The 24,884-nt window shown below is 44.2% G+C and overlaps 1 protein-coding gene across 10 annotated transcripts in view; it reads right to left on the reverse strand.

Moving 5' to 3' along the window:
• SRPK2 (SRSF protein kinase 2) overlaps positions 1-24,884 on the reverse strand; it is a 280,377-nt gene that overhangs the window by 170,449 nt on the left and 85,044 nt on the right. For 8 of the 10 annotated variants that reach the window (XM_034766274.1, XM_034766342.1, XM_034766285.1 and 5 more), the window contains exon 2: positions 12,985-13,048. The exons of 1 other annotated variant lie outside the window; for it this stretch is intronic. In XM_034766274.1, coding sequence (XP_034622165.1) covers positions 12,985-13,048 — 64 coding nt within the window. Of the gene's footprint in view, positions 1-12,984; positions 13,234-24,884 lie in introns of those variants that run through there. One more of the 10 variants, XM_034766294.1, reaches the window with a different exon arrangement.

A 24,884-nucleotide genomic window follows, 5' to 3' on the forward strand; every position in this document is an offset into this window, starting at 1 on the left:
TTAATTGGCCTCTCAGAGTTGGTAAGACAACTCCCACCTGTTTATGCTCTCTGTATGTGTGTATATATATCTCCTCAATATATGTTCCATTCTATATGCATCCGAAGAAGTGGGCTGTAGTCCACGAAAGCTTATGCTCTAATAAATTTGTTAGTCTGAGACAGTTTACCCTTGTTACTTTCCTTCCTCCAAGGCCTTCTCTTCTGATCCCCTCTCCCCTCTTCTCTTTACCCACTGTTTTTTATTTCCATTGCCATTGGTTTCACATGGACCTCATTTTCAAGATAACACTGGGATGTGGGAAGGTATGTACTTGTTTCTTACAAGACAGTTTTTCTTTGCCTTGTTACTGCAGTCCCCTATCGTTGAGAGAAAACTTTCCTTTATTTTATTAGTTACTTTTTAATACATTCATCCTTGCCACTAAATTCTGGTCTTACAACTTACTATTCTCACGGCCTTCCTTTACTTGCTGATTAGGGCTTTATTCTACTTACCTGCCACAAACTATAAAGCAAATACAGTAAAAGCTGTGTTATCCAGCACTTTACCAACCGGAAAGCTCTATAAACCAGCATTTCTGATCTTCATTGAAACTTCAGTTTATAGTCTGGATGGCGCGGGGCCGGCAGGCTCCCTACTTGGCTCCACATGGCTTCCCGAAAGCGGCAATATGTCCCTGCTGCTCCTAGGCAGAGGAATGGCCACCGGGGCTCTGTGTACTGTCCCCGCCCCACCCCAAGCACTGGCTCCGCAGCTCCCATTGGCTGGGAACTGTGGCCAATGGGAGCTGTGGGGATGGCGCCTGTGGGCAGAGGCAGTGTGCAGAGCCACCTAGCTGCGCCTCTGCCTAGGAGCAGCAGGGACATGTCGCCGTTTGTGGGGAGCTACCCAAAGTGAGCACCGCCCAGATCCAGCACCCCAAAACTCCTCCCACCCCCAAACTCCCTCCCAGAGCCCATGCCCCCCACGCCTCCCATGCTCCAACCCCCAGCCCTGAGCCCCCTCCCACACCGAAACTTCCTCCCTCTTAGTTAACCGGAATTTTTTACTTACCAGCACCCCCCATGTCCCCAACATGCCAGATAACAAAGCTGTTACAGTATATTATTTTCGTAACCAAACTTAAACTAACTTTAATTCTATAATTTCATAACTATCCTACAGTTCCCCTATGAAATTAAGAGATCCATTCCTGGAACTCCAAATATAAATGTCAGTAGCTGAACACTGACTGGTGCATTCTTTGGATCTGCTTTTTGCCTGCTTAGCCACTTTGTCATGGAGCTGAGTTTTCCCTTGACAATCAAAGTTCAGACTGATGTCGGGCTCTTTCAGTCCAGCTTAGCAAAGACATTGCTTTCTTTCAAAGAAGGGATATTTGATATCCTGTTGCTTCTTTACATAGGCCAGATCCATTCTATTGACTGTCATTACCAAGACATCCTGGTTTTTCCCCCCACTTTTATCTATAGGGTTTGAAGGACTAAACTGATCGTCTTTAACTCCAGCCAATTTATGCTCCAGGATGCCTGCCACACATATCAATGTCTCTTTACTGTATGTTGAGTTGAATGGGTTTTGCATCAGAAGTGTGTGACATCTGTTACTTTGACATCTGATTCCAGGATGGGGTATTCTAGCTTGAATCAAACCTTGGAAGAAACTACTCTAGAAATAAGATCACCTCTTGGTAAACAGAAATTTTGTGACAAGTGCAGGAGCAGGTGTCTGGAGAACTAGATAGCAGTAATGGCTACGGGCACTGTGTATTGAGCCTTGTCCAAGACAGTAAATATAAATGTGAGATGAATATCCGCAACAGGCTTGAGGGTGTCTGGAATGTGGAGGACGGTCAAGTATGCAGAGGGTGGATTAGTGAAAGAATCTTGAGTCTTCCTTTCCGAAGACACATCTCTCTATAAATTGAGTTGGGGTAATGATTAAATCAAATTGTACAACACTTCAAAATAAACTGGCTCTTCTTGGAGTTTATAAGGAGACCATAAACTTGGAGTAAGAGATTCATGGATTTTGTATCCTGAGTTAATTGTAGATCTTTAGAAGTTCAAATCAGGACATTGTCAAGAAAGGAACTGATGTGAATCCTCTTCTGACAGCTGCTGCTGTCATTAACACATTGGCAAAGATCATTGGGAATGTGACAAGGCAGAAAAACAGAAAAATGTCTATTTTAATAATTGTCTTGGAAAAAGGAAAAGATTTCTTCTGGTCAGAAACTTCCAGGATCTGATACACATATATCTTCCAATCACTATTTTTGTTGCTATTTGCCTGGAGGTAAAGCAGAGGGAGCTAGGTAGGAGTATTTTGTCCAGAGCTGTCTTTAGCAACTTACTTCTATCAGAGGGAGGGCTTTAAACAGCACTAACATAACATAAGCAATGCATTTGTAACTGAGTTGGTCCCAGGTTATTAGAGAGACATGGTGGGTGAGATAATATCTTTTACTGGACCAACTTCCATTGGTGAGAGTCACAAGCTTTCAAGCCACACAGAGCTCTTCTTCAGGTCTGGGAAAGAAGCTCCCAGTATCACAGCAAAATGCAAGGTGGAACAGCTACAAATGCATTGCTCATGTAAGTAGTTAGCATATACTATAAGGGATCATGCAAGGTAGAGTAGCCCATTAAATGCATTACTCTGGTAGACACTAAAAATCACAGACTGAATAAAGACACTGGATTTATGGTTTATCACAATAATCTGTAACCCACTAACCCCTTCTTTTTATCCTATGACTACAAAGGAATTAACGGGCCACACAACCTTGAACGGTCCCTTACAATATGTGCTAAGAACTTATGCCAAACAATCTTTTCCACCTTGCATTTTGCTGTGATGCTGCGAGTTCCTTTCCCAGGCCTGAAGAAGAGCTCTGTGAGTATGTCTACACAGAAAAGAAAAACCCGCAGCTGGCCCATGCCAGCCGAGTTGGGCTCATGAGGCTCAGGCTGCGGGGCTGTTTGACTGCTGTGTAGACTTCCAGGGTTGGGCTGGAGCTCAGGCTCTAGCACCCTGCAGGATAGTAGGGTCTCAGAGCTCAGGCTCCAGCCGAGCCCGGAAGTCTACATAGCAATTAAATAGCCCCACAGCCATAGGCGCAGACTCCGTAGGTGCTCTGGAGCTGGAGCACCCACGGGGAAAAATTGGTGGGTGCTCTGCACCCACAAGAAGCTCCCCGCCCTGCCCACCTCAGCTCATCTCTGCTCCGCCTCCTCCCCTGAGCACACCACGTCCCTGCTTCTCCCCCTAGCTCCCAACGCTTGCCGCCACAAGACAGCTGTTTCGCGGCAGAAAGAGCTGGAAGGGAGGGGGGAGGAGGGGGAAAGTGGGAAGAGGTGGGGCCGGGGCAGGGATTTGGGGAAGGAGTCCAATGGGGCAGGGAGGGGGCGGAGTTGGGGCAGGGGTGGAGTTGGAGCGGGGCCAGGGACAAGCACCCACTGGTGCCAAGAAAAGTTGGTGCCTATGCCCACAGCCTGAGCTTCGCAAGCCCAAGTCGGCTAGCACAAGCCTGTCACGGGTTTCTCTTTGCTGTGTAGTCATTCTTTTTGTGGCTCAAAAGCTTGTGTCTCTCGCCAACAGAAGTTGGTTCAATAAAAGATATTACCTCACCCACCTTGTCTCTCTAACAACATCGGCAAAGCAGGAGAAGGCCATGCTTGAGAGCAGTAGATGCTGCTTCATCCTTCTCTCTATCAGCCCTTGAGGAAAGAATTTTCCTTCCAAACACAAAAACACAATTAACCAGATTCACTGTATTCTTCACGGCCACTACCTCACATTTTGGAAGCGTCAGTCTGCTTTCTGTTTGGATACATTATAAAAATTATTTCCTCTTTGAGCCATTTGTGTTTGCAGGAACACTCTCACCAGACCAGAATTACATTCTCAAAGACAGAATGTAAAAGAGTGCTAAGCCTTTTTTGGTGATGATACAGAACACCATAAGGTTGTCTTACCCTCGTCTCTTGCTTTGAGTCTATGTCTTCAGCAAATTTGACCAGATGTCAAGGGCTTTTAAGTTTAGTGTCATACACATTTGGAGAGGAATTTTTTCTGGATCTTTTCTATGTTCTCCTAGACTTTGGAATTCTAATGATAAAGAGAAAGACAAGGATTTGCTTCTTGCGCATAGAGGATTTCTTTCTGTGGGACTTTCATTTCTTTTACTTCTGGAAGAAACCAGAGTAATCCGAGAATAATGATAGATTCCTTTTCTTTGACATGGTTTTCTAGACCACTAAGACCCTGTAATAATCCTTATGTGAAAAGCAGTTAGATAAAATTTGAGACTAACCATATGGGGACAGCATTTGGACTCTCTTTCTCATATTGGAATATGAAATATTTTAATGTACTAAAATCCCAGAAGGCAGGGGGTGGAGGTGTGTGATGGGAGGAGGAAATGTTTACCTTAGAGGCACCAGGGGATGGATGAAGTCCTGAGTGATTAAAGTCCTTGTTGCTTGTGACCTAAGGAACTGAATAGGTAAATAGGAATCAAGAGATGGATCTGCTGTGGTTAGTCACAAGGAAGATAGTAGAGTACTTACTCTGAATAAAGGGCCCTGAGTGAAAAAAATGTGTTTTTGTAGAAGAGCCACATTTGAGAATAAAGACACTTCCAGGAATTTTTCTGAATTTTATCCCTGAGAGAAACTGGGTGCTGGGCTAGAATAAATGAAGGCTGTTTTACCTCTGCAGTGTTGGCAGCAACTGGGGCTCCCTGTGCTGAATGTCTATCATGGATGAGGCAGGGCCAAGAAGAATGTGAAGGGTTGTCATTGGATGCTGACTATTGAAACAGGCTAATAAAAAATTACTTATAGAAAAGGTTCCAGAGAAATGTTTCAATATTTTGTTGGGTTTTATTTTTTAATGCTCTGCAGGTTAAGGTGTCAAGAAGTTTGGATATCATGCATGCAGCTGCCAGGAGGCAGAACAAATTTAGGAAGAGAGGACCTGCGAAAAATGTTGTTTTTTCTTACCTCTCAAAATTACACTATTTCAAGCCATAGGTTGGAATATTCAGTCCTGAACTAGTTACAGGTTTCAAAATCTGGATATCTTACCAGCTTTCAGAATTAGCAATACTAGAAAGTGGCTATCCCCAACTTTCCAATGGCTTACTTTTAAACCTTGGAAGACTGCAAGATAAAAGGATTTTAAGACAGACATTTATATGCATAGAAATGTTACTTTAAGTCCTTTTTAGAAGCCCTTTAAACATACTGCCCAAAATAGTCACACTCAGTGAGAGTTCTAAGTAGGATTTGCAGCCCATTGTGCTAGACTCTGTACAAACACAGAAAAGAGACAATCACTATCCTAAAGAGTTTACTCTCTATAACAAGGGTTGGCAAACTTTTTGGCCTGAGGGCCTCATCAGGAAATAGAAATTGTATGGCGGGCCATGAATGCTCACAAAATTGGGGTTGGGGTGCGGGAGGGGGTGCGGGCTCTGGGGTGGGGCAGGGGATGAGGAGTTTGGAGTGTAGGAGGGTGCTCCAGGCTGGAATCGAGGGGTTTGGAGAGCGGGAGAGGGATCAAGGCTGGAGCAGGGGGTTGGGGCGTGGGGAGAGGCTCAGGGGGTGCACACTCCAAGTGGTGCTTACCTAAAGCGGCTCCTGGAAGCAGTGGCATGTCCCTTCTCCGGCTCCTAAGGGGAGGCGCGGCCAGGGGGCTCTGCACGCTGCCCCATCCGTAGGCACCGCTCCTGCAGCTCCCATTGGAGTGCGTAAGAGCTAGAGCGGGGCCATGCCACAGCTTCCAGGAGCCATGTGGTACAGCCCCCACCCTGTGCCCCGACTGGAGCGAGGCCGAGCTGCGTGGTGTGGCCCGACCCTGCACCCCAGCCGGAGTGGGGCCAAGCCGCGTGGTCTGGCCTCCGACCCAGCGCTCCAGCCAGAGCGGGGGCCAGCTTAAAACGGCTCACGGGCCGCACCCGTTCCACCAGCAGCACAGGGTGAGGGAGCCCAGGCTGGTGGAACGGGTGGATTCAGTGGAACCCCAGTACATCAGGTGGCACCCCAGGGGGTGGGGGGATACCCATCAGAGATGTGATGTCCAGAAAGTTTTTAATTCATGGGTAGAACACCTTATCTATAAATTACTATTTTTTACCATGCAAACATGCAATTTCCACTGCTTTTTCACATCAGCACAATTGCGAATTACAACAGAACTTCTCATGCCTGTACTCCTTTCATATTTTGCTTAAAATAAACATTAAAAATCTGGCACATTAACGGTATCACAGGCTGATTGTTTTAACATGAAAATTACACTACATATCAAGCAACCCAACATGAAGTGGTATTAAAAGCAATGTCAGTTCACTATTTTTAAAAAGGAAAAGTGAAATATAATGTATAATCACAGTGGACACAAAATGCCAACATCATATATTGGGCATAAAGCGGAATGACTATTTGTAATGCAGATGTTTACGGCCGCACCGGCCTACAGACTACTGGGGCCATTGTCTGCAAATGGCATCTTAAACTTTTCAGACATCTCACGAGAATGCTACAACACGTTCCAGCGAATGCCATTCTCCCGGTGGCTTGTAACATCCGAGATAAAATTCCACCAACCGAGGAAGGGAGGTGGCCCACAGGCAGATGCTCTATTAAAATGGGTTCATCAAGTCTGTGCCAATGTTGGACTCTCGGGCCGTCAAGCCCTTGTGGCTGCACAGGAATGGACCAAAGGGTGAACAATCGCTAATGCGGACATCTCCCAAGTTATCTTTAATAAAAACTGAAAGTTAAAAGCAGCACAGCAAAGAGCGAAGTGCTCTTAAAACACATTGGGATTGTTCTGAATTAGAAACTAAACCAATTAGAAACTTACTTTTGTTTATTACTCTAGTTAAAAAAATGGAACAACCACCATGGAAGAAGTATAAAGACAAAAAGATAAAGGGGTTAAGAGGAAAAGTGAATACTGCCTATTTAATATCTTTATAGCACATTAAATAAAATTAGAGAAAGTCAAAATAAAGCAAACACATAACTCCAGGAAAATGATATATCATTCTGGCTTCAATCTTATTATGATGTCACAAAACCCCAATATGGTTATAACCATGAAATGCACCATTATCTAGCACTTATTCCAAAACATATTTATATCACATTAACACTGATGCCATGTCATATTAAAGATAGTAAGCTGAATATTGTTTGAAATTGACTTATCCACTTGTGAGAATGTCATAGCCCTACTATTTGTTATCAGCAAATGACACTACTCTACATCAATACTGTATAAGGGGGGAAATGTGTACATACATACATACATACATACAACACACAACTCACTTTATGGACCCTTAAAAACCCTGGCTGCTATTTCTGAAAGAACGCTACAATCTCCCCACCCCCTTTCACAACATGATCTTGCAACAACTAGCATAAGTTATTTTCTTAAGTAAGGAGAATAGAGACAGTCCTAGGCCTCCACCTACTTTTTCATTAATTTAGATTTCCTTTTCACTTCTCTTTCTTCCTGACAGAATTCTTGGAGATGGACCAATCTAGGGAGAATGTAAATGCATCAAGAGCATACATTTCATTTGCTCTGAATAGATCAATTACAAAAAGAGAGAGTAGTGAAAAAGGCTCAAGGCTACAAAATGAATGGAAATAAAATACAAGAAAGAACCAGTTGCTGTCCCTACACAATCCCCATCAATAATACTGCACATTAAAAAAAAAAAAAAAAAAAAGACATTGTCAAGATATTTTTATGATCTGAAAATATTTTCCTCTTGCTGCTATTTATAAAACACCTTGGAACCTGAACACTATTTTTTCCATTATACGTATACACTGGTTTGCTATTGTAAGACTGCTCATGAATGCAGGCCTAATATTGATCTTTAAAATAATAATAATAATAATAATAATAATAATAATAAATAAGAACACTGAAGTGTGAGTTCATTTTAAAGTAAAATACACATATAGGGTCTGCAAAAGATATAAGGGTTAGGCTAAATATTTTAGAACTATTAACCTTGTCAGTGACCTTTAGCTACACAACAACACCTTTTGTCAAACTACATCAATGAGAAGACAGATCACAAATTCCAGATCCAGAAATCACAGCGGTAAATATAGTTTACTGAGCACTTTGTTCTAATTTACGAGAAATATTAATATACTGTGTGTTAAATTTATTAGGGAATGTTCAGTGATTGTAAAGTGACACAGGTGAATGAAGTGACTTTTCGATCTTTAAAATGCAAAGTCCGCAGGCATCCTCTGAAAGGAGTTCTACAAAATAGGTTCATATACAGATATACAGGCACACACAAGCATGCGCACGTCCACACTTCTAAAAGTGCAGCTGTAGCTTAAAGTGCTGAATGCACCAAATAAGTACAAAAGGGGGACAGGAATTTGCGATGTAAATATGATGTTTTTCCTTCTTTTACAGGTTCTTGAAAAGCAGACTCCCTCCCCATGACTGCTGGTCCCAGCTCTCTAATGGCTGCAGTAAGAACTCTGCTGGCAACTTCATGTATCCACTACTGAATAGCCAAAGAAAATGCAGGCTTAGGCTACCTGCAGAGAGGGATACAGCAAGAGGTACAGTAAGTGAGCATATTCCCAATATTATATGATTTTGTAATATGTTTTCTCATTAATGTTATCTTCTCTTAAAGGAGGACTGTCCTTCAAAATCATGCAAAATAAAAACTTAGGTTAACACAGATGATATGCTGAAACTTCCCTTTATTTGGGGCAGTTATCACCCTACTCTACATTTCTAAATTTATATCTGAGTCTACTAAATGAAATGTTTAATAAGATCATACAGAAAAAAAATATTTTAATGCTGATCTAGTAGCCCCCGAATCCCAACTAAGTAATTCCAATCATAGGGAAAAAGTGTCTCATATTTGTATTACTTTCCTTTTTGAGGTTGTTGCCCTTCTAATCAACTTGAGGCTTCCTTGTCCTTTTAAAGCCTCCATCATCACACTTCCTTGTTAGTTTCACTTCATATCAGGGCCTCTTAAAAAGAAGGAAACCTGAGAGATAGTAACTAACCCAGGATCAGAAAACAGGATTTTAAGAATTTGAGCCTTCTTAAAACACAGCAATTTTTTTTCATTTTTATTCCCACCTTCTTCCTACTAAGGATTACTCCTGCCTGACAGGACAGTATATTGATCTTAAAAAAAGAACATGCCTTTTCCTCAGGTAGAATCTGCAAACACCAAAGCACCTTTTTCAAAGAGAAGAGAGGCAGAGGGTCAATCTTTCCCTCATCCCTTCCACTCGCACTGGGTACAGTTTGTGTCAATGCATAAATCTTAACCTCTCCTCCCCCCCTTCGCCCCCCCCCCCCCCCCCCCGAGGGTGCAAGCATCCTCTATTAATCCCTCCTGGCCTGGAAAACATGGGACCAAACCAGAGACTCTCATTTAGATCTTCCACTGGGCAGCTCAAAGTACCAGAGGAGTCCTATATTCATAAGTGAAAATGGAAACAAAATACAACGTAAGACTGAATGTGTGCCCAAACAGTAACTTTACATATAAACATTATGTATATACCATATACAGACTCAATACCTGTGCACAACAGGTTAAGGACAGAGTTTCACAAACACTATCAGTGGTTCTCAAACTTTTTTACTGGTGACCCCTTTCACATAGCAAGCTTTTGAGTGCGACCCCCCCTTAGAAATTTAAAACACTTTTTTATATATATTAACACCATTATAAATGCTGAAGGCAAAGAGGGGTTCGGGTGGATGTTGACAGCTCGCGACCCCCCATATAATAAACCTTGCATCCTCTGAGGGGTTTCGACCCCCAGTTTGAGAACCCCTGCTTTAAATGCTCTAACTTTTATTGTTTAATGTCACCCATTTGTTAGTATAGATTTCTTTTACCAAACAGCTTTTTTATACTGTAATTTTTAAAGGTCATAGAACAGGGGCGGTCAAACTTTTTGGCCTGAGGGCCACATCGAGTTTCCAAAATTGTATGACGGGTCAGCTAGGGGAGGCTGTGCCTCCCCAAACAGCGAGGCGTAACCCAGCCCCCGCCCCCTATCCGACCCCCACTGCTTCTCACCCCCTGACAGCCCTCAGGACTCCTGCCCCATCCAACCCCCCCATCCCCTAACGGCCCCCCTGGGACTCCTGCCCCATCCACACACACCCCACTCTGTGTCCCGACCGCCCCTGGATCCTCCACCCCTGACTGCCCCCCGCCGCCCATCCAACTCCTCCTCTCATTCCTGACTGCCCCCCCGAGACTCCTCCCCCATCCAACCACCCCTTCTCCCTGTCCCCTGACTGCCCCCCCGCCACCCCATCCAACCCCCCCCTCTCCTTCCTGACTGCCCCCCACAGGACCCCTGCCCCCATTCAACCCCCCTGTTCCCTGCCCTCTGACTGCCCCGACCCCTATGCACACCCCCACCCTGATCACCACCCCGAACTGCCCTCTATCCATCCCCCCCTGCTCCTTGCCCCCTTACCGTGCTGCCTGGAGCACCGGTGGCTGGCGACCCGACAGCTGCGCCACCCAGAGCACCAGGACAGGCAGCCGTGCCGCCCGGCTGGAGCCAGCCACGCCACCGCGCAGCACAGAGCACCAGATCAGCCCACAGCTCTGCAGCTGCGCTGCCACCCAGAGCATTGCGCCGGCGGCGCAGTGAGCTGAGGCTGCAGGGAAGGGGGAACAGCAGGGGAGGGGCCAGGGGTTAGCCTCCCCGGCCAGGAGCTCAGGGGCCGGGTACGAGGGTCCCGCGGGCCGGACGTAGCCCGCGGGCCGTAGTTTGCTCACCTCTGTCATAGAAGGAAAGTTAATAGGATAGATAATATTAGACGGATAGATAATATTGTTTCCTACTGTGTAGCGAATAAATTCAGTATATTGTATCTGACAGACTGTGTGAAAGTCTTTATTTGCTGATTTCTGACCCCATAAACTGCGTAACTAATGAATGTCAACTCAAATCACTAAAATAGTAGTATCTCACAGTGCTCAAAAATCTCTGAATATTGTAGAAAGTTTATTCTGCATGCACAATATCCAATTTTTAATCTTTATCTTGACCTTTTCAGATTTACCTTTTTCCTTAAAATACTTAAAACCATGAAGCAACTTATGAACTATGCATTTGCAAATTTAATTTTTTTTTAAATCAATGGCATTTTTAATGGCTCATGAGCATAAAATGCATCTTTAAAACCCTTTCCTCCATTTCTAATTATGTATAACAATACTTTAGAGACATAGGTTCATGTTGGTAAGCCATCAGTTTCTTCCCAGAGTTCATACTGTATTTTGACACACATTTTGAGCAACAATATATTTTGATCAGTCACCAGTTTTGTCATAGCATTCGAGCTGCTAAAAATATATTCTAATTGGATTCACCACTTCATCGCCGTACCCTTCACAGAAGCTCTAAAAATCACAGTTAACACCTGTTTCCTGTACTACTTTCACCCCATCATCCTCTCTCCTATCACCACCACCATTTATTTGGCCTAACATTTACAATTTATATGATATCGAGGTGCAGGGGGTGGATAAACAAAACATTTTATACATCTTAGGCCTTTTCTTCATGACTTTCAATTTATACTCACAAGAATACCCCAAGGCTTTTCTTACATTTCTCCATTTTGGAAAGGTGACTTAACAACCCACTCCCCCCACCATTTTCTGTATCTCTCATTGCTCTGATATTTTGTCATGCTAGAGCTAGTGAAAAGCAATATCATGGTTTAGTTCACGTCTTCCCTCACTAGTCTCATAAATCCAATTAAACTGCTCATACTGTTTTTAAAGCCATGCTTGCCCCACAGCACTTTCTCATTTTTAATTATTTGTCTTTTATCCTATGTTCCCTTAACTTAGATTTCCAGTGCACTGCCATTATGTTTTATTATGTTTAACCATTCATTCAAATACATTTTAGATAACATCATTTCAGCCAAAAACACCTGCTTAGGTGTACTAAATTACTAATTACAATTCTGGCAACTCATTTCCAAAATATATAATACTCAGCTGCACACAGATTAAATGATTTAATTCAAATAATATTTTGATTTGAACTGATCTTATGTTGTCCTCAGTTGAAATAATTTTATTAACACAAGTTTCTGTTAAAATTAAATCTCAAGCAAAACAGGACTGAACAGGTTTGGTTATTAAAAGCACCAAAATAGTCACTAAGAGGACATTGCATGTCAAAAATCTGAATGTCAAAAATACAAAATAATATATTTTAAAATATCTATGTAAAATGAAACAGCTACTTATAATTATAATAATCTGATTGACAGATAAAATAATTGCTTTAAAAACACTTGAGTCATTTTGTCCTTACCTGCAGGCATGAACCATTATTACTGCATGCAGTGACTGTTCCATTTCCTAGCACAGACTTGAAGAAGCACCACATCTATCTTACAGAATGTGACTAATTTGTGTGTTTGCAATTCCTAAGCTATTTGCAAAGGACACTCCCTTTCAACATAACAGGATATTTAATGGTTAACCAAATTATATTTTCTACTAACCTAAATTTAACAGCAACCTTGGTAACTGTAAAATGATTTCCTCCAATACAAAACAAAAAAAATCAAATTTTGAAACTCAATTTAGAAATCAAGATGCTTTTTGGGTGAAAACAAAAAATAGTACAGACTGACTGCAACAACAGTATATATAAATCAGTAGTCTGCTGTATTATGATTTGCATGCTGCTGCTGATTAGACTTCATTAAAAACAAAAATCAATAACCCTTTGCAAAAAGACACAAAGCTTAACCAAAAACACAAATTCAATCAATACATTACAATAACCCGCATGCAATACATCAACAATATTAGCAAACTGACAACAAAAAAATGCCCTATGCTGCTTCTTTGCAATGCTACACCGTTAATTGTTCATGCAAGAGATGTAGCTGTACCTTTCTGAAGAGGACGACTTCTCAGAGTTAACTGACATCAGCAGCTCAATCTTCTGCTTGATTTCTGGAAAAATCAGAAAATATTCACAACCAAGATTGCCTGCCCTTGCTTTCCAAAGTCTTATTATCAAATGATTTTTTCCTAATCCCTTTTGTTCAGAATGAGGCCACAAGATTCACAGTACTTCTGTAAGGACTGATTCAATGGTGCTCAAAACGAAAAAGCTCCAGAGGCATCAGGCCTTGCTAAACTATGCACATGACTGTTTATGAAAGCAGGAAGTACCATTTCTTTTAAGCAGAGGGGTGGTTACTCTTTTGAGGTTGAGCTAACATATTTACTAGATGATTCTTATCATAACAAATTACAAACAGCTGCACAAATTCCAGCTTCTACAAAAAAAATCAAACAAATAGTTTGGGGAGTAAATTATTCTGCAGCTTTGCTACCTAAACATATTTACTACCCTTCTGAATCTTCATTCCAAAAGCCCTGAAAAATATGGCTCTTTGAATTATTTTTGTCACAAAGAATGAAGTATTTAATCACTACTTTAATATATGGATCAGAAATCATAAACAGCATATTCTAATATCTGAATTTCTTAAGTTAAGATCACAGGGTGCTCTTTCAAATACACTTTGAAGGCCAAATTTAAATTTACCTTCAATTTTTTATTCCTAATACCTTAATTGCCCCTCCTAATGCTCACAACCAATGAACAGCAACACCCATTAGCCGAGCGGGGCTGATACATAATACTTGTTCTAAAAGAAATGGCCTGACAATGCCATTTAGAACAGAAATATTGAGAGCCAGATCAATTTTATTAACAGACTACGGGGGGAGGGGAAAAATAACCCCATACCATCTGTGATTTCTATTTCATGAGATCTCAAAACCAAATACACATGGATGGTTTTAAAAATAATTTAAGATGATTATGTAGCCAGAAGGTCTATTATTTAAATGTTTCAGATGAAAATCAAAGGGTACTATCATAAAATAAAGTTGATTGATTATAATCTTAAAATCCTATTATAGCAGAGCTGGAAGCACTACCTATATTTAATGTTGTCTGACACTTCCCATTCTAAGACCCTGTTTTCAATTGCTTATAACTTTTCTAAACTTTAACTATTCAGGCTGAAATTTTCCATGTCAGGGATTTGCCTCAGGGTACTGTATTTATGTTTCAGCTGAAAAAAAGTTCAGCCATTTCTGAGCAAGAGATTAAGAAAAAGCATGTTTTTCCCATGTTAAAATAAAAACTTACAACCAATTCATTAAGAAGCTTTAGCATTACCATGCTTTGGACCAAGGGCTTGAAATTAAGCAAGAAGTAGGATGGAGGTCACCTTGCTGTCTGGGATGTGTCTTTTGCTTTCCCCAAACTGCACAAATTTGGCTAAGTTATAAGCCTCCAAAAAGTCTCAGTTTACACATGCTCAGTAGAGGATTATTAGAATTTGGTAGCTAAATTTTCCAAAGTCCCTGTCTGCATTGAGCATACTCCATCATGGGCATTCAGGGACCGAGCATGATTTTCCCTGCTATTGCCTCTCCCAGCCATTAGGGGCCATTCAGGGAGCAAAGATAAGAAATGAGATGTACTTGCATGTGCCCCTGATGTCTCCAGGCAGGAAGAAGGAGGAAGCAACTTGATTCAAATGCAAAGGGGTGAGCAGCAAAGGGGAGGGAGCTGCAGAAACCAGACGGGAGAAACAAATTGAGAGGGGCAGGAGCCACATGCAACAGAAGAGGCGGAGGAACTGAAGCATAAGGTTGGACGGAAGTGATGAAGAGGGTGGTAGGAGCAGGCAGTGTGGGAAGGGAAGCAGGAGCTGGGATACACAGGAGCAGAGAAGGACAAGAACTGGGACCTGTGCAGGAGATAGAAAGGAGCAGAGATGAAGGAGGGCAGAAATCAAGATGTGGGAGTATGGATAGGAGCAGAGGGAGGAGGGACAGGATCCAACAGGGACAGGGACAGGAGTGTTGGGATGGGACATATTGGAGCAGAGACAGGCTGAGAAGGGGAAGAGGGAAAGCAGGGGCACAAGGATCTAGAACCATTAGAGAACCCTTCCGGACAGAACCTGGATTGAACCCAGGAGTCCTAAGTCGCTACACCCCTCTGCTGTCAGCAAACAGAAGCGAAATCCACTGGCAAGGCATGTGTCTCAATCCCCTCTACTGGCTGGTCCACATAGAGGACAGGACAACAGCCAACTACTTCTACCACTCTGTTAGCTCAAGTGGTAGAGGTCTCTCTACACTATGGATCTGAAGGTCCAAAATCTGCTGATGACTCAAGCTGGTAATCAGTATGGTTCCATATTGCAGAATTTCTGTTTTTCCAGTTTGTTTAAAAACAAAATAAAAATACACACTTGAGGATATGACAGCCAAAAGTCTATGTTAAAAGAACATCAGATTACAAACTCAGGCACTCAAGCTAGAAAATGCCAGAATTCAGGTTGCCTGTGCAATCTTAATTTGGTCCCCATTCATTATATGCATATTCATTATGATACAGATTCATGTCACATACTTTGCCACCCCCCACCCCGAATGGATAGTGCTCTGGGAATGAATCATGGTGGTGTAATGAAGTAGGCGGTTATCGTAGTGACTGAGGCAGGGGACCGCAGGAAGAGAAAGGATGGTCTTATGGTTAAGGAAGTTGAATGACACCCTGGATAATTAGATTTTATTCCTGCCTCTGCCACACAGTCCCTATGTGATGCTGAATAATTCTCAAACTCAAATGTTCACAGCTGTCTACTAATTGTGTGTTCCCCATTTTGTGGGTGCCCAACGTGACACCCCTGGGGTCAGATTTGCAGAAATGCCAATTACTATAACTGAAGTCAACTGCAGCTGTGCTTTGAATATGTAAAGTTCTATTAAAAAAAAGGATAAATATTCTGAAAAAAATAGACTATAAGTATTTCAAGTTGGACACCCAAATTTAGTGGACATGGGTCAATTTTGCCCCTACTATCTCTGTGGCTCAGTTCCCCAGCTGTAAAATGGGGATAATACTATTGTTTAATCTTACAGAGGTGTTGTTAAGATAAATTAATTAGTATTTTCTAAATCACTCAGACAGGAGGATGAGAGCACCATAAAACACCCAATCAAAAGTAACACCTGGGGCCACAAACTGAATGAGGAAGACAAAAAGAAATATTGAATAACTACCCATTAACTGAATGAGGCAGGAGTCCTGCAAGGGAAACAAATAGTAAATGATCAAGTAATTAAAGACTATACAGTAACTCCTCACTTAACATCGTCCCAGTTAACGTTGTTTCATTGCTGATCAATTAGAGAACATGCTTGTTTAAAGTTGCGCAATGCTCCCTTATAATGTTGTTTGGCAGCTGCCTGCTTTCTCCACTGCTTGCAGAAAGAGCAGCCTGTTGGAGCTAGTTGGGGGGGCTTGGAACCAGGGTGGACCGGCAGCTCCCTATCAACTCCCCTAAGTTCCCTGTGGGCAGCCTCCCCCCACTGCCATGTGCTGCTCCTGCCCTCTTCCTTGGAGCTGCTCGTGGGAGCCTCCTGCTTGCTTTGTGGAGGGGTGCTAATGTCAGGGTGTCCCGCTCCTGCGGCCCTCCGCTCCTTTACCCCTTCTCCACAGAGCTGGGGTGGGGGGGAGAGAGACAGGGCTCAGAACTGAGGGAGCTTGCTGGCAGCAGCTGCTGTCTCAACTTGCTGATCTACTTAAAAAGGCAGTGTATTTAGAGTGGGGTCAGCGTATTTAAAGGGGCAATGCACGTCTCTCGCTCTCTCTCACACACACACACACACACACACACACACACACACACACACACCATGTGTGTCTCAGTCTCTCCCTCGCTCCCCCCCGCCCCGGTGTGCGTGTCTGGCTCTCTCACACACACGGTGTGTGTCTCTGGCTTTCTCTACCATGCTGTGTCTCCTCCCTCCATTCGTGCTGCCTTGTAGAGTGTGAGGCTACATTAATAACAATGTGTTAACCCTTGAGGGCTCAGCCGAGTGCTAGTTCATCATTTAGCAGTAAGGCATTCCCTGGAAAATATCCCACCTTCTGACTCCACCACCTCAACCAAGCTTCATAATCATAATTGCTGTGTACAATATTAAACTGTTACACTGTGTATATTTTTTATATATTAGTCTTTTGTCTGGCGAAAAAAATTCCCTGGAACCTAACCCCCACAATTACATTAATTCTTATGGGGAAATTGGATTCGCTTAATATCACTTAGCTTAAAGTAGCATTTTTCAGGAACATAACTACAACGGTAAGCAAGGAGTTACAGCAAGTCAATACAATTTGGAGTTTACACCTGAAAGGAGGTGGGCACATGAGTCCTGAGTAAATTCCCAAGCTGAGTCCTCCCACACAGACTGATTTCAGTCTGTGTCTGCAGCTGGGTGTGGCCTTACCTGTGTGTGTGCTAGAGAAGTCTAGTGGAATGGACGGGCTCAGTGGGACCTCAGTATATCAGGTGGCATCCTGGACGGGGGTCCAACCCATCACACTCTTTATGACAGACCTTAACATATTTGAAGACTGATATCAAGTCTGACTTCTTTTCTCAAGACTAAATATTCCCAGTTTTTTAACCTTTCCTCATAGGCCAGGTTTTCTAAACCTTTTATCACTTTTGTTGCTCTCCTCCGGATTCTCTCCAATTTGCTCACATTTGTCTTAAACTGTGACACCTAAAATTGGACACAGTACTCCAGCTTTGTCCTCACTAGTACCGAACAGAGCGGAACAGTTCCCTCCAGTGTCTTACATGTCACACTCCTGGTCATACACCCCAAAATTATATTAGCCTTTTTCATAACTGCACCACATTGTTGACTCATATGCAATTTGTGATCTACTATAACCCCCAGATCCCTTTCTGCTGTACTACAAACTAGCCAGTTATACTCCATTTTGCATTTGTGCATTTGATTTTTTTTCCCCCTAACTGGTCATGCTTTGCAGTTGTCTTTACTGAATTTCATCTTGTTGATTTTGATCCAGTCTCCTATTAATCAAGGCTATTTTGAATTCTATTCCCATTCTCCAAAGTGCTAGCTACTCCTCCCAGGTTGGTGTCATCCACAAATTTCATAAATATATGCTCTACTCCATTATCCAAGTGATTAATAAAAATATTGAAAAGTACTGGACCCAGGACACCCCACTAGATACAGCCTCACAGCTTGACAGGGAACCATTGAAAACTACTCTTTGAACATGGTTTTTCAACCAGTTGTGCCTCAACCTTATAATAATTTAATTTAGTACACATTTTCCTCATTTAATTTGGATATCAAATTAAATTTATTTTATGCTGTCTGTATTGAAAATTAATAACCATTGTAAAAATTATTGGGAGGAGGAGAAGGAAGCTGGAGATTTTGACAGCTGAGTAGGAGACAGTTGGGGCTTTAGCAGCAAGTAAGAACGAGCAGTGATTTTTGTATGCAGAAGACAGTGGAGTCTTAGGGCTAGTCTGCACTGAAAAGTTATATCAACATAACTACATCTCTCAGGGTTGTGAAAATTCTACTACCCGATAGACACAGTTAAGTCAGCCTAACTCCCCGTATAAACATCACTAAGTTGACAGAAGAATTCTTCCATTAACCTAGCTACCACCTCCTGGGGAGGTGGATTACCTACAGCAATGGGAGAATCCCTCCCACCATTGTAGTAAGTGTCTACACTGAAGCGCTACAACAACACAGATGCAATGCTGAAGCTATGTCACTGTAGCGATTCAACTATAGACATAGCCTTACTGGGGAAGAACATATAAACTCCCCCTTTTGGATAAAGGTGAAAGTGACAAATCTGGAAGAGGAGGCAGAATTAACATACAACCCTCAAACCTCTGACAACTATATCTCAATATCTGCCATCGGGTGCAATGACATGTAAGCAGAAATCGCATTTTGTTCCTGCTAACATGGTTAAATAATTCATTACTGATTAAGTTAAAACTTAAATTAATATCATTGAGTTTCAGAGTCAACTCTCTTTGGGATAAATGAAAGCAGTTCATGCTTCTCTCACAGCTATTGTCTCAAGCTGTCTCCAGATTTAGGCACACATCACTGTGTTGTTTCACATGTGGTTCACATTCTGAAGATTAACACTGCGGAAGAATTTTCTTTTTAAATGAAAGCTTAGATTCTAGACCACACAGTGATGCCACCAATTTTTAAACAGCCATTATGCACATCTGCTATGCTATCAAACCTTCTGAAACCAGAACTCTCCCACCACTTTCTTAGCCATCATTCTAAGATAAACCTTAGGAGAACAAACGAGCTTTCCAATGCAAGTCAAAGGACAAAAAATTAGAGAGACAATTAAACACAGCAGCCAACATAAATATAGTACTAACTGGTAAGCCAGTTTACTGAGCTGTCAAATAATGTCAAATCAACTGATCGCCTATTCTTTAACCAGTCAAATATTGTCAAATATTCCAGCAAGAATGCCCTGGTGTAGGTGGCAGCCTACCTTATGATCGTATCATGGCGCTATCTGTTAGCAAGCCTACTTAAATGTCTTGATCACTCATTTTACTACCATCTGTTGGGAAAGAGGCAAACTAATTGAAAGCTGAGCATCTTGACTGGCAGGAGTATTCTAGAACAAAGTGTATGTATATATGTGTGTGTGTATATATATATATCTTTATTTGTATGCTAGACCATCAATGTAAATGGCAGTTTACAAAGCAAATTAAACGACATGGCTCCTGTCATGAAGATTTTACAATCTAAACTGTAACTGGAAGAAATTAACTCAGAAGTGCGTGGGGGGGGGGGGGAGATGCACAGCCACTAAGGTCTGGTCTACACTAGGAGGTTATGTCGAATTTAGCAGAGTTAAATCGAATTAACCCTGCACCTGTCCACACAACAAAGCTATTTAGTTCGACATAGAACTATTTAAGACATCTCTTAAATTCGATTTCTGTACTCCTCCCCAACAAGGGGAGTAGCGCTAAATTCGACATGGCCATGTCGAATTAGGGTAGGTGTGGATGGAAATCGACGCTAATAGCTCCGGGAGCTATCCCACAGTGCACCACTTTGTTGACGCTCTGGACAGCAGTCCAAGCTCGGATGCTCTGACCAGCCACACAGGAAAAGCCCCAGGAAAATTTGAATTCCTTTTCCTGTCTGGGCAGTTTGAATCTCATTTCCTGTTTGGACATCGTGGCGAGCTAAGCAGCACTGGCAACGATGCAGAGCTCTCCAGCAGAGGTGACCATGCAATCTCAGAATAGAAAGAGGGCCCCAGCATGGACTGATCGGGAAGTCTTGGATCTGATCACTGTGTGGGGCGATGAGTCTGTGCTTTCGGAGCTACGATCGAAAAGACGGAATGCAAAGATCTACGAGAAGATCTCAAAAGCCATGACAGAGAGAGGATGCAGCCGGGATGCAACGCAGTGCCGCGTGAAAATCAAGGAGCTGAGACAAGCGTACCAGAAGACCAAAGAGGCAAACGGACGCTCCGGATCCCAGCCCCAGACATGCCGTTTCTACGAGGCACTGCATTCCATTCTAGGTGCGGCCGCCACCACTACCCCACCACTGACCGTGGACTCTGAGGATGGGATATTGTCGACGCCCGCTTCCTCGGAGATGTTAGCGGACGGGGAAGATGAGGAAGGTGAGAAGGAGGAGGAGGCAGTCAACAGCACTTACAACGCTAATTTCCCAGACAGCCAGGATCTCTTCATCACCCTCACAGAGATCCCCTACCAACCATCCCCAGGCGTTAACCCGGACCCTGAATCAGGGGAAGGATCAGTCGGTAAGTGTTTTAAACATGTAAACATTTATTTTGAACAGAACAGGAATATTATCAATGGGTTTTTCATGATTTGTTTGCCCTAGGCACTTATCGTTTTAGTCCTTGGCAGTGCAATTACTGCAAAAGAATCTAACCATGTCCGGTTTATCATGATTAGTTTGCCCTAGGCGCTCTACTTTTTAGTCCTTGCCAGTGCAGCTACTGGAAAAGAAGGTCTATATGTCCGGCGATAGAGCTGAAATCCCCATGGGACATCTCCACGAAGCTCTCCTGGAGGTAATTGGAAAGCCTTTGCATGAGGTTCCTGGGGAGAGTGGTCTTATTGTGTCCTCCATAGTAGGAAACTTTTCCTCGCCAGGCTATCATCAAGTACTCTGGGATCATTGCCTTGCAGAGCATGTCGGCATACGGCCCTGGTTTTTGCTGGCTTTCACACAGCATGCGTTCTTTCTCGGTCTCAGAAATTCTCAGCAGAGTGATGTCGCTCATGGTGACCTGCTTAGAATTAGGGGAATGTTACTATTGGGACTGCTTGCCTGTTCCTTTACAGAACTCTCACCGGCGGTTTACAGCCACGCAGTGGAGGCGGGAGAGGGGCAGCATACAGGAATCTTTCCCGGGGACAGCCGTGACGGGGGTGGGAAAGGGGCAGAATTCATGCTTGCTGGATTGCCGGCAGCAGGAACTGGCCAACGACAGGAGCATTGCTTTGAACGTGAAAGGAGGGCACCGCTATAATTTAAGTTTTAAGCAGCCAAAAGTCTACGGCTTACCATGTCAGCCTGCTACCCGAATTCCGCTGTCCTGCCCCGCTTGTCTGATCTCCCTTGCAAGACCCCAGGCACTGAATGCGAAGGCCGAAAATTCGACCTTGTCCTGAGTGCGCATGTGATAGGTGCTGTGCATGGTCTTGTTCACAGAGAAAGATAATTTTTTGTGAACAATGAACATAATCTTTGTGAGGAATTCACTCCCTTTTTCCCATCCCACAGCTGCGAATGTCTCCTGACCTACTCTCACATCCCCTTCGCAGAGGCTGGCGTAGATTAGGCGGAGAAAGAAAAGGACACAGGACATGTTCGCAGAACTTATGGGCTGCCCCCGAGCCGAGGCGGCACAGCAGACCCAGTGGAGGGAGAACATGTCGCAATACCAGTGAGCACACAGCGAACGGGAGGAGAGGTGGCGGCAGGAAGACCAGCAGGCGACTCAAACACTGCTTGGACTAATGAGGGAGCAAACGGACACGCTCCGGTGCCTTGTGGATGTTCTGCAGGACCGGAGGCAGGAGGACAGAGCCCCGCTGCAGTCTCTCTCTAACCATCATCCCCCGCCACAAAGTCCCATACCCCCCTCACCCAAAGTCCCAAGAAGGAGGGGCGGCAGGGACCGTGAAAACTGTCACTCCAACCCCTGCAGACTGCTCAAGTACCAGAAGGCTCTCATTCCCAAAAATTTGATAAGTCCTTTCCTTCCCGCTTCACCCAAGCCCCCGTCCCAGTTTCATCCCCTAAGTGTGTAGTTGATAATAAAAGATAAGTTTCTGTTAATTACTGTATCCATCACGTTCTTTTAGGGGAGACTGTGTTTGAAGGGGGGGGAAGGGGGTTGGTAATTGGAGAGGACAGTCACCTTTACCAGGGTACAGACACGGGGGCAGGTTCAGCAGAAGGTCACACACACATTGCAGTCACTAGGCACCCTGGTCAGTCTGGGAGGTGGTTTTCATGTTCTGTGTGGGGGGGGCCATGTGACTTTGTGGCGGGGGAGGGCGGATAGAGATCTTATGCAGCGGTCCTTGTCCTGGATCACAGAGCCACGCAGCAGGGGATCTGTAACCGTCCTCCCCGGCCCACACACAGAGTCCCAAAAAGGAGGGGTGGCAGGCTTCGTTGAAATAACCAGTCCACCACTGTGGACCACTCTATTAGCAGGAGCCTGTCATTCCTTGAGTTTAGAAGCGTTCTTTCCATCAGTACGCCCGCTACCCACCACAGTCTGCGTCCCACTTTCAACACTTTACCGCGAAATGCGCAATAAAGAAAACAGTGTTCATTAACAAAGTTCCATGTCTTTTATTTTTAAACGTGTGTTGGAAGGGGGGGGGTGAACGGGGTATGTAGCTGGAGAGGATAGTCAACAGTAAGTGGGTAAAGAAATGGGAGCAGGTTCAGCTTCTCTTTAAACAAACTTAATAGTCACAGGTTACCCTGCTCACTGAGGAACCTAGCTTTCAAAGCCTCCCGGATGCACAGCGCGTCCCGCTGGGCTCTTCTAATCGCACGGCTGTCTGGTTGGGCGTAATCAGCGGCCAGGCTATTCGCCTCAACCTCCCACCCCGCCATAAAGGTCTCCCCCTTGCTCTCACACAGATTGTGGAGCACACAGCAAGCTGCAATAACAATGGGGATATTGGTTTCGCTGAGATCAGAGCGAGTCAGTAAGCTTCTCCATCTCCCCTTGAGACATCCAAAAGCACACTCCACCACCATTCTGCACTTGCTCAGCCGGTAGTTGAAGAGTTCTTTTTCACTGTCCAGGGCGCCTGTATAGGGCTTCATGAGCTAGGGCATTAGCGGGTAGGCTGGGTCCCCGAGGATCACTATAGGCATCTCCACATCCCCAGCAGTTATTTTCTGGTCCGGGAAGTAAATACCTTCCTGCAGCCGTCTAAACAGACCAGAGTTCCTGAAAACACGAGCGTCATGAACCTTGCCCAGCCATCCTACGTCGATGTTGGTAAAACGTCCCCTATGGTCCACCAGTGCTTGCAGCACCACTGAAAAGTAGCCCTTTCGGTTAATGTACTGGCTGGCCTGGTGGTCCGGTCCCAGGATAGGGATGCGAGTTCCATCTATAGCCCCACCGCAGTTTGGGAATCCCATCGCGGCGAAGCCATCTATGATGACCTGGATGTTTCCAAGGGTCACTATCTTTGACAGCAGCTCAACGATTGCGTTGGCTACTTGCATCACAGCAACCCCCACGGTAGATTTCCCGACGCCAAAGTGATTCGCGACTGACCGGTAGCTGTCTGGCGTTGCAAGCTTCCAGAGGGCTATGGCCACTCGCTTCTGGACAGTCAGGGCTGCTCGCATCCGGGTGTCCTTGCGCTTCAGGGCAGGGGACAGCAACTCACAAAGTTCCAGGAAAGTTCCCTTCCGCATACGAAAGTTTCGCAGCCACTGTGATTCATCTCAGACCTGCAGCACTATGCGGTCCCACCAGTCCGTGCTTGTTTCCCGGGCCCAGAATCGCCATTCCACAGCATCAACATGACCCATTGTGACCATGATGTTCACTGCGCGGGGTCCCGTGCTTTGCGAGAGGTCTGTGCCACTCTCAGACTTCATGTCCTCACCGCGCTGCCGTAGCCTCCTCTCCCGATTTCTCAGCATCTGCCTCTGGAAAAGGTGGATGATAAGCTGCGAGGTGTTGACAACGGCCATAACTGCAGCGATGGTCGCAGCGGGCTCCATGCTGTCACTCACCAGAAAAGTGCACGAACTGATTGCCCGCCGGTGTTTCAGGGAGGGAGGGTGGGAGTAACGGTTGGATGACGACAGTTACCCAAAACCACCCTCGACACATTTTTTTCCCCAGCACGCACTGGGGGCTCGACCCAGAATTCCGGTGGGCAGAGGGGACTGCGGGAACTGTGGGATAGCTGCCCACAGTGCACCGCTTCCAATGTCGACGCTTGCCCCATTAGTGTGGACTCACAAAGTCGAATTACTGTCCTTGGTGTGGATACACACGTTCGACTTTGTAATATCGATTCCACATATTCGATTTAAGTACAATCGAAATACTCTCGTAGAGTAGACATACCCTAAGTCTTTCCCTTAACAAACAGAAGTTTCACAGTTATTAAACTCCCTCTAACAACTCCCCAACTCTCCACAGAGCAAACAACGCACATTAAATGCCCATGTAAATAAACCCCCACTCCTCCCCTCTCAACAAAAATCCCGTTCACACTACACACACCGAGCCAAACCTTGCTGAGAATATAAAAAGTTCCATGCTAATGAGGGGTTGTGACATAACATTTTTATTGAGGCCCCT

Source organism: Trachemys scripta, chromosome 1, assembly GCF_013100865.1.
Source record: "Trachemys scripta elegans isolate TJP31775 chromosome 1, CAS_Tse_1.0, whole genome shotgun sequence".
NCBI classification, from domain to species: domain Eukaryota; kingdom Metazoa; phylum Chordata; order Testudines; family Emydidae; genus Trachemys; species Trachemys scripta.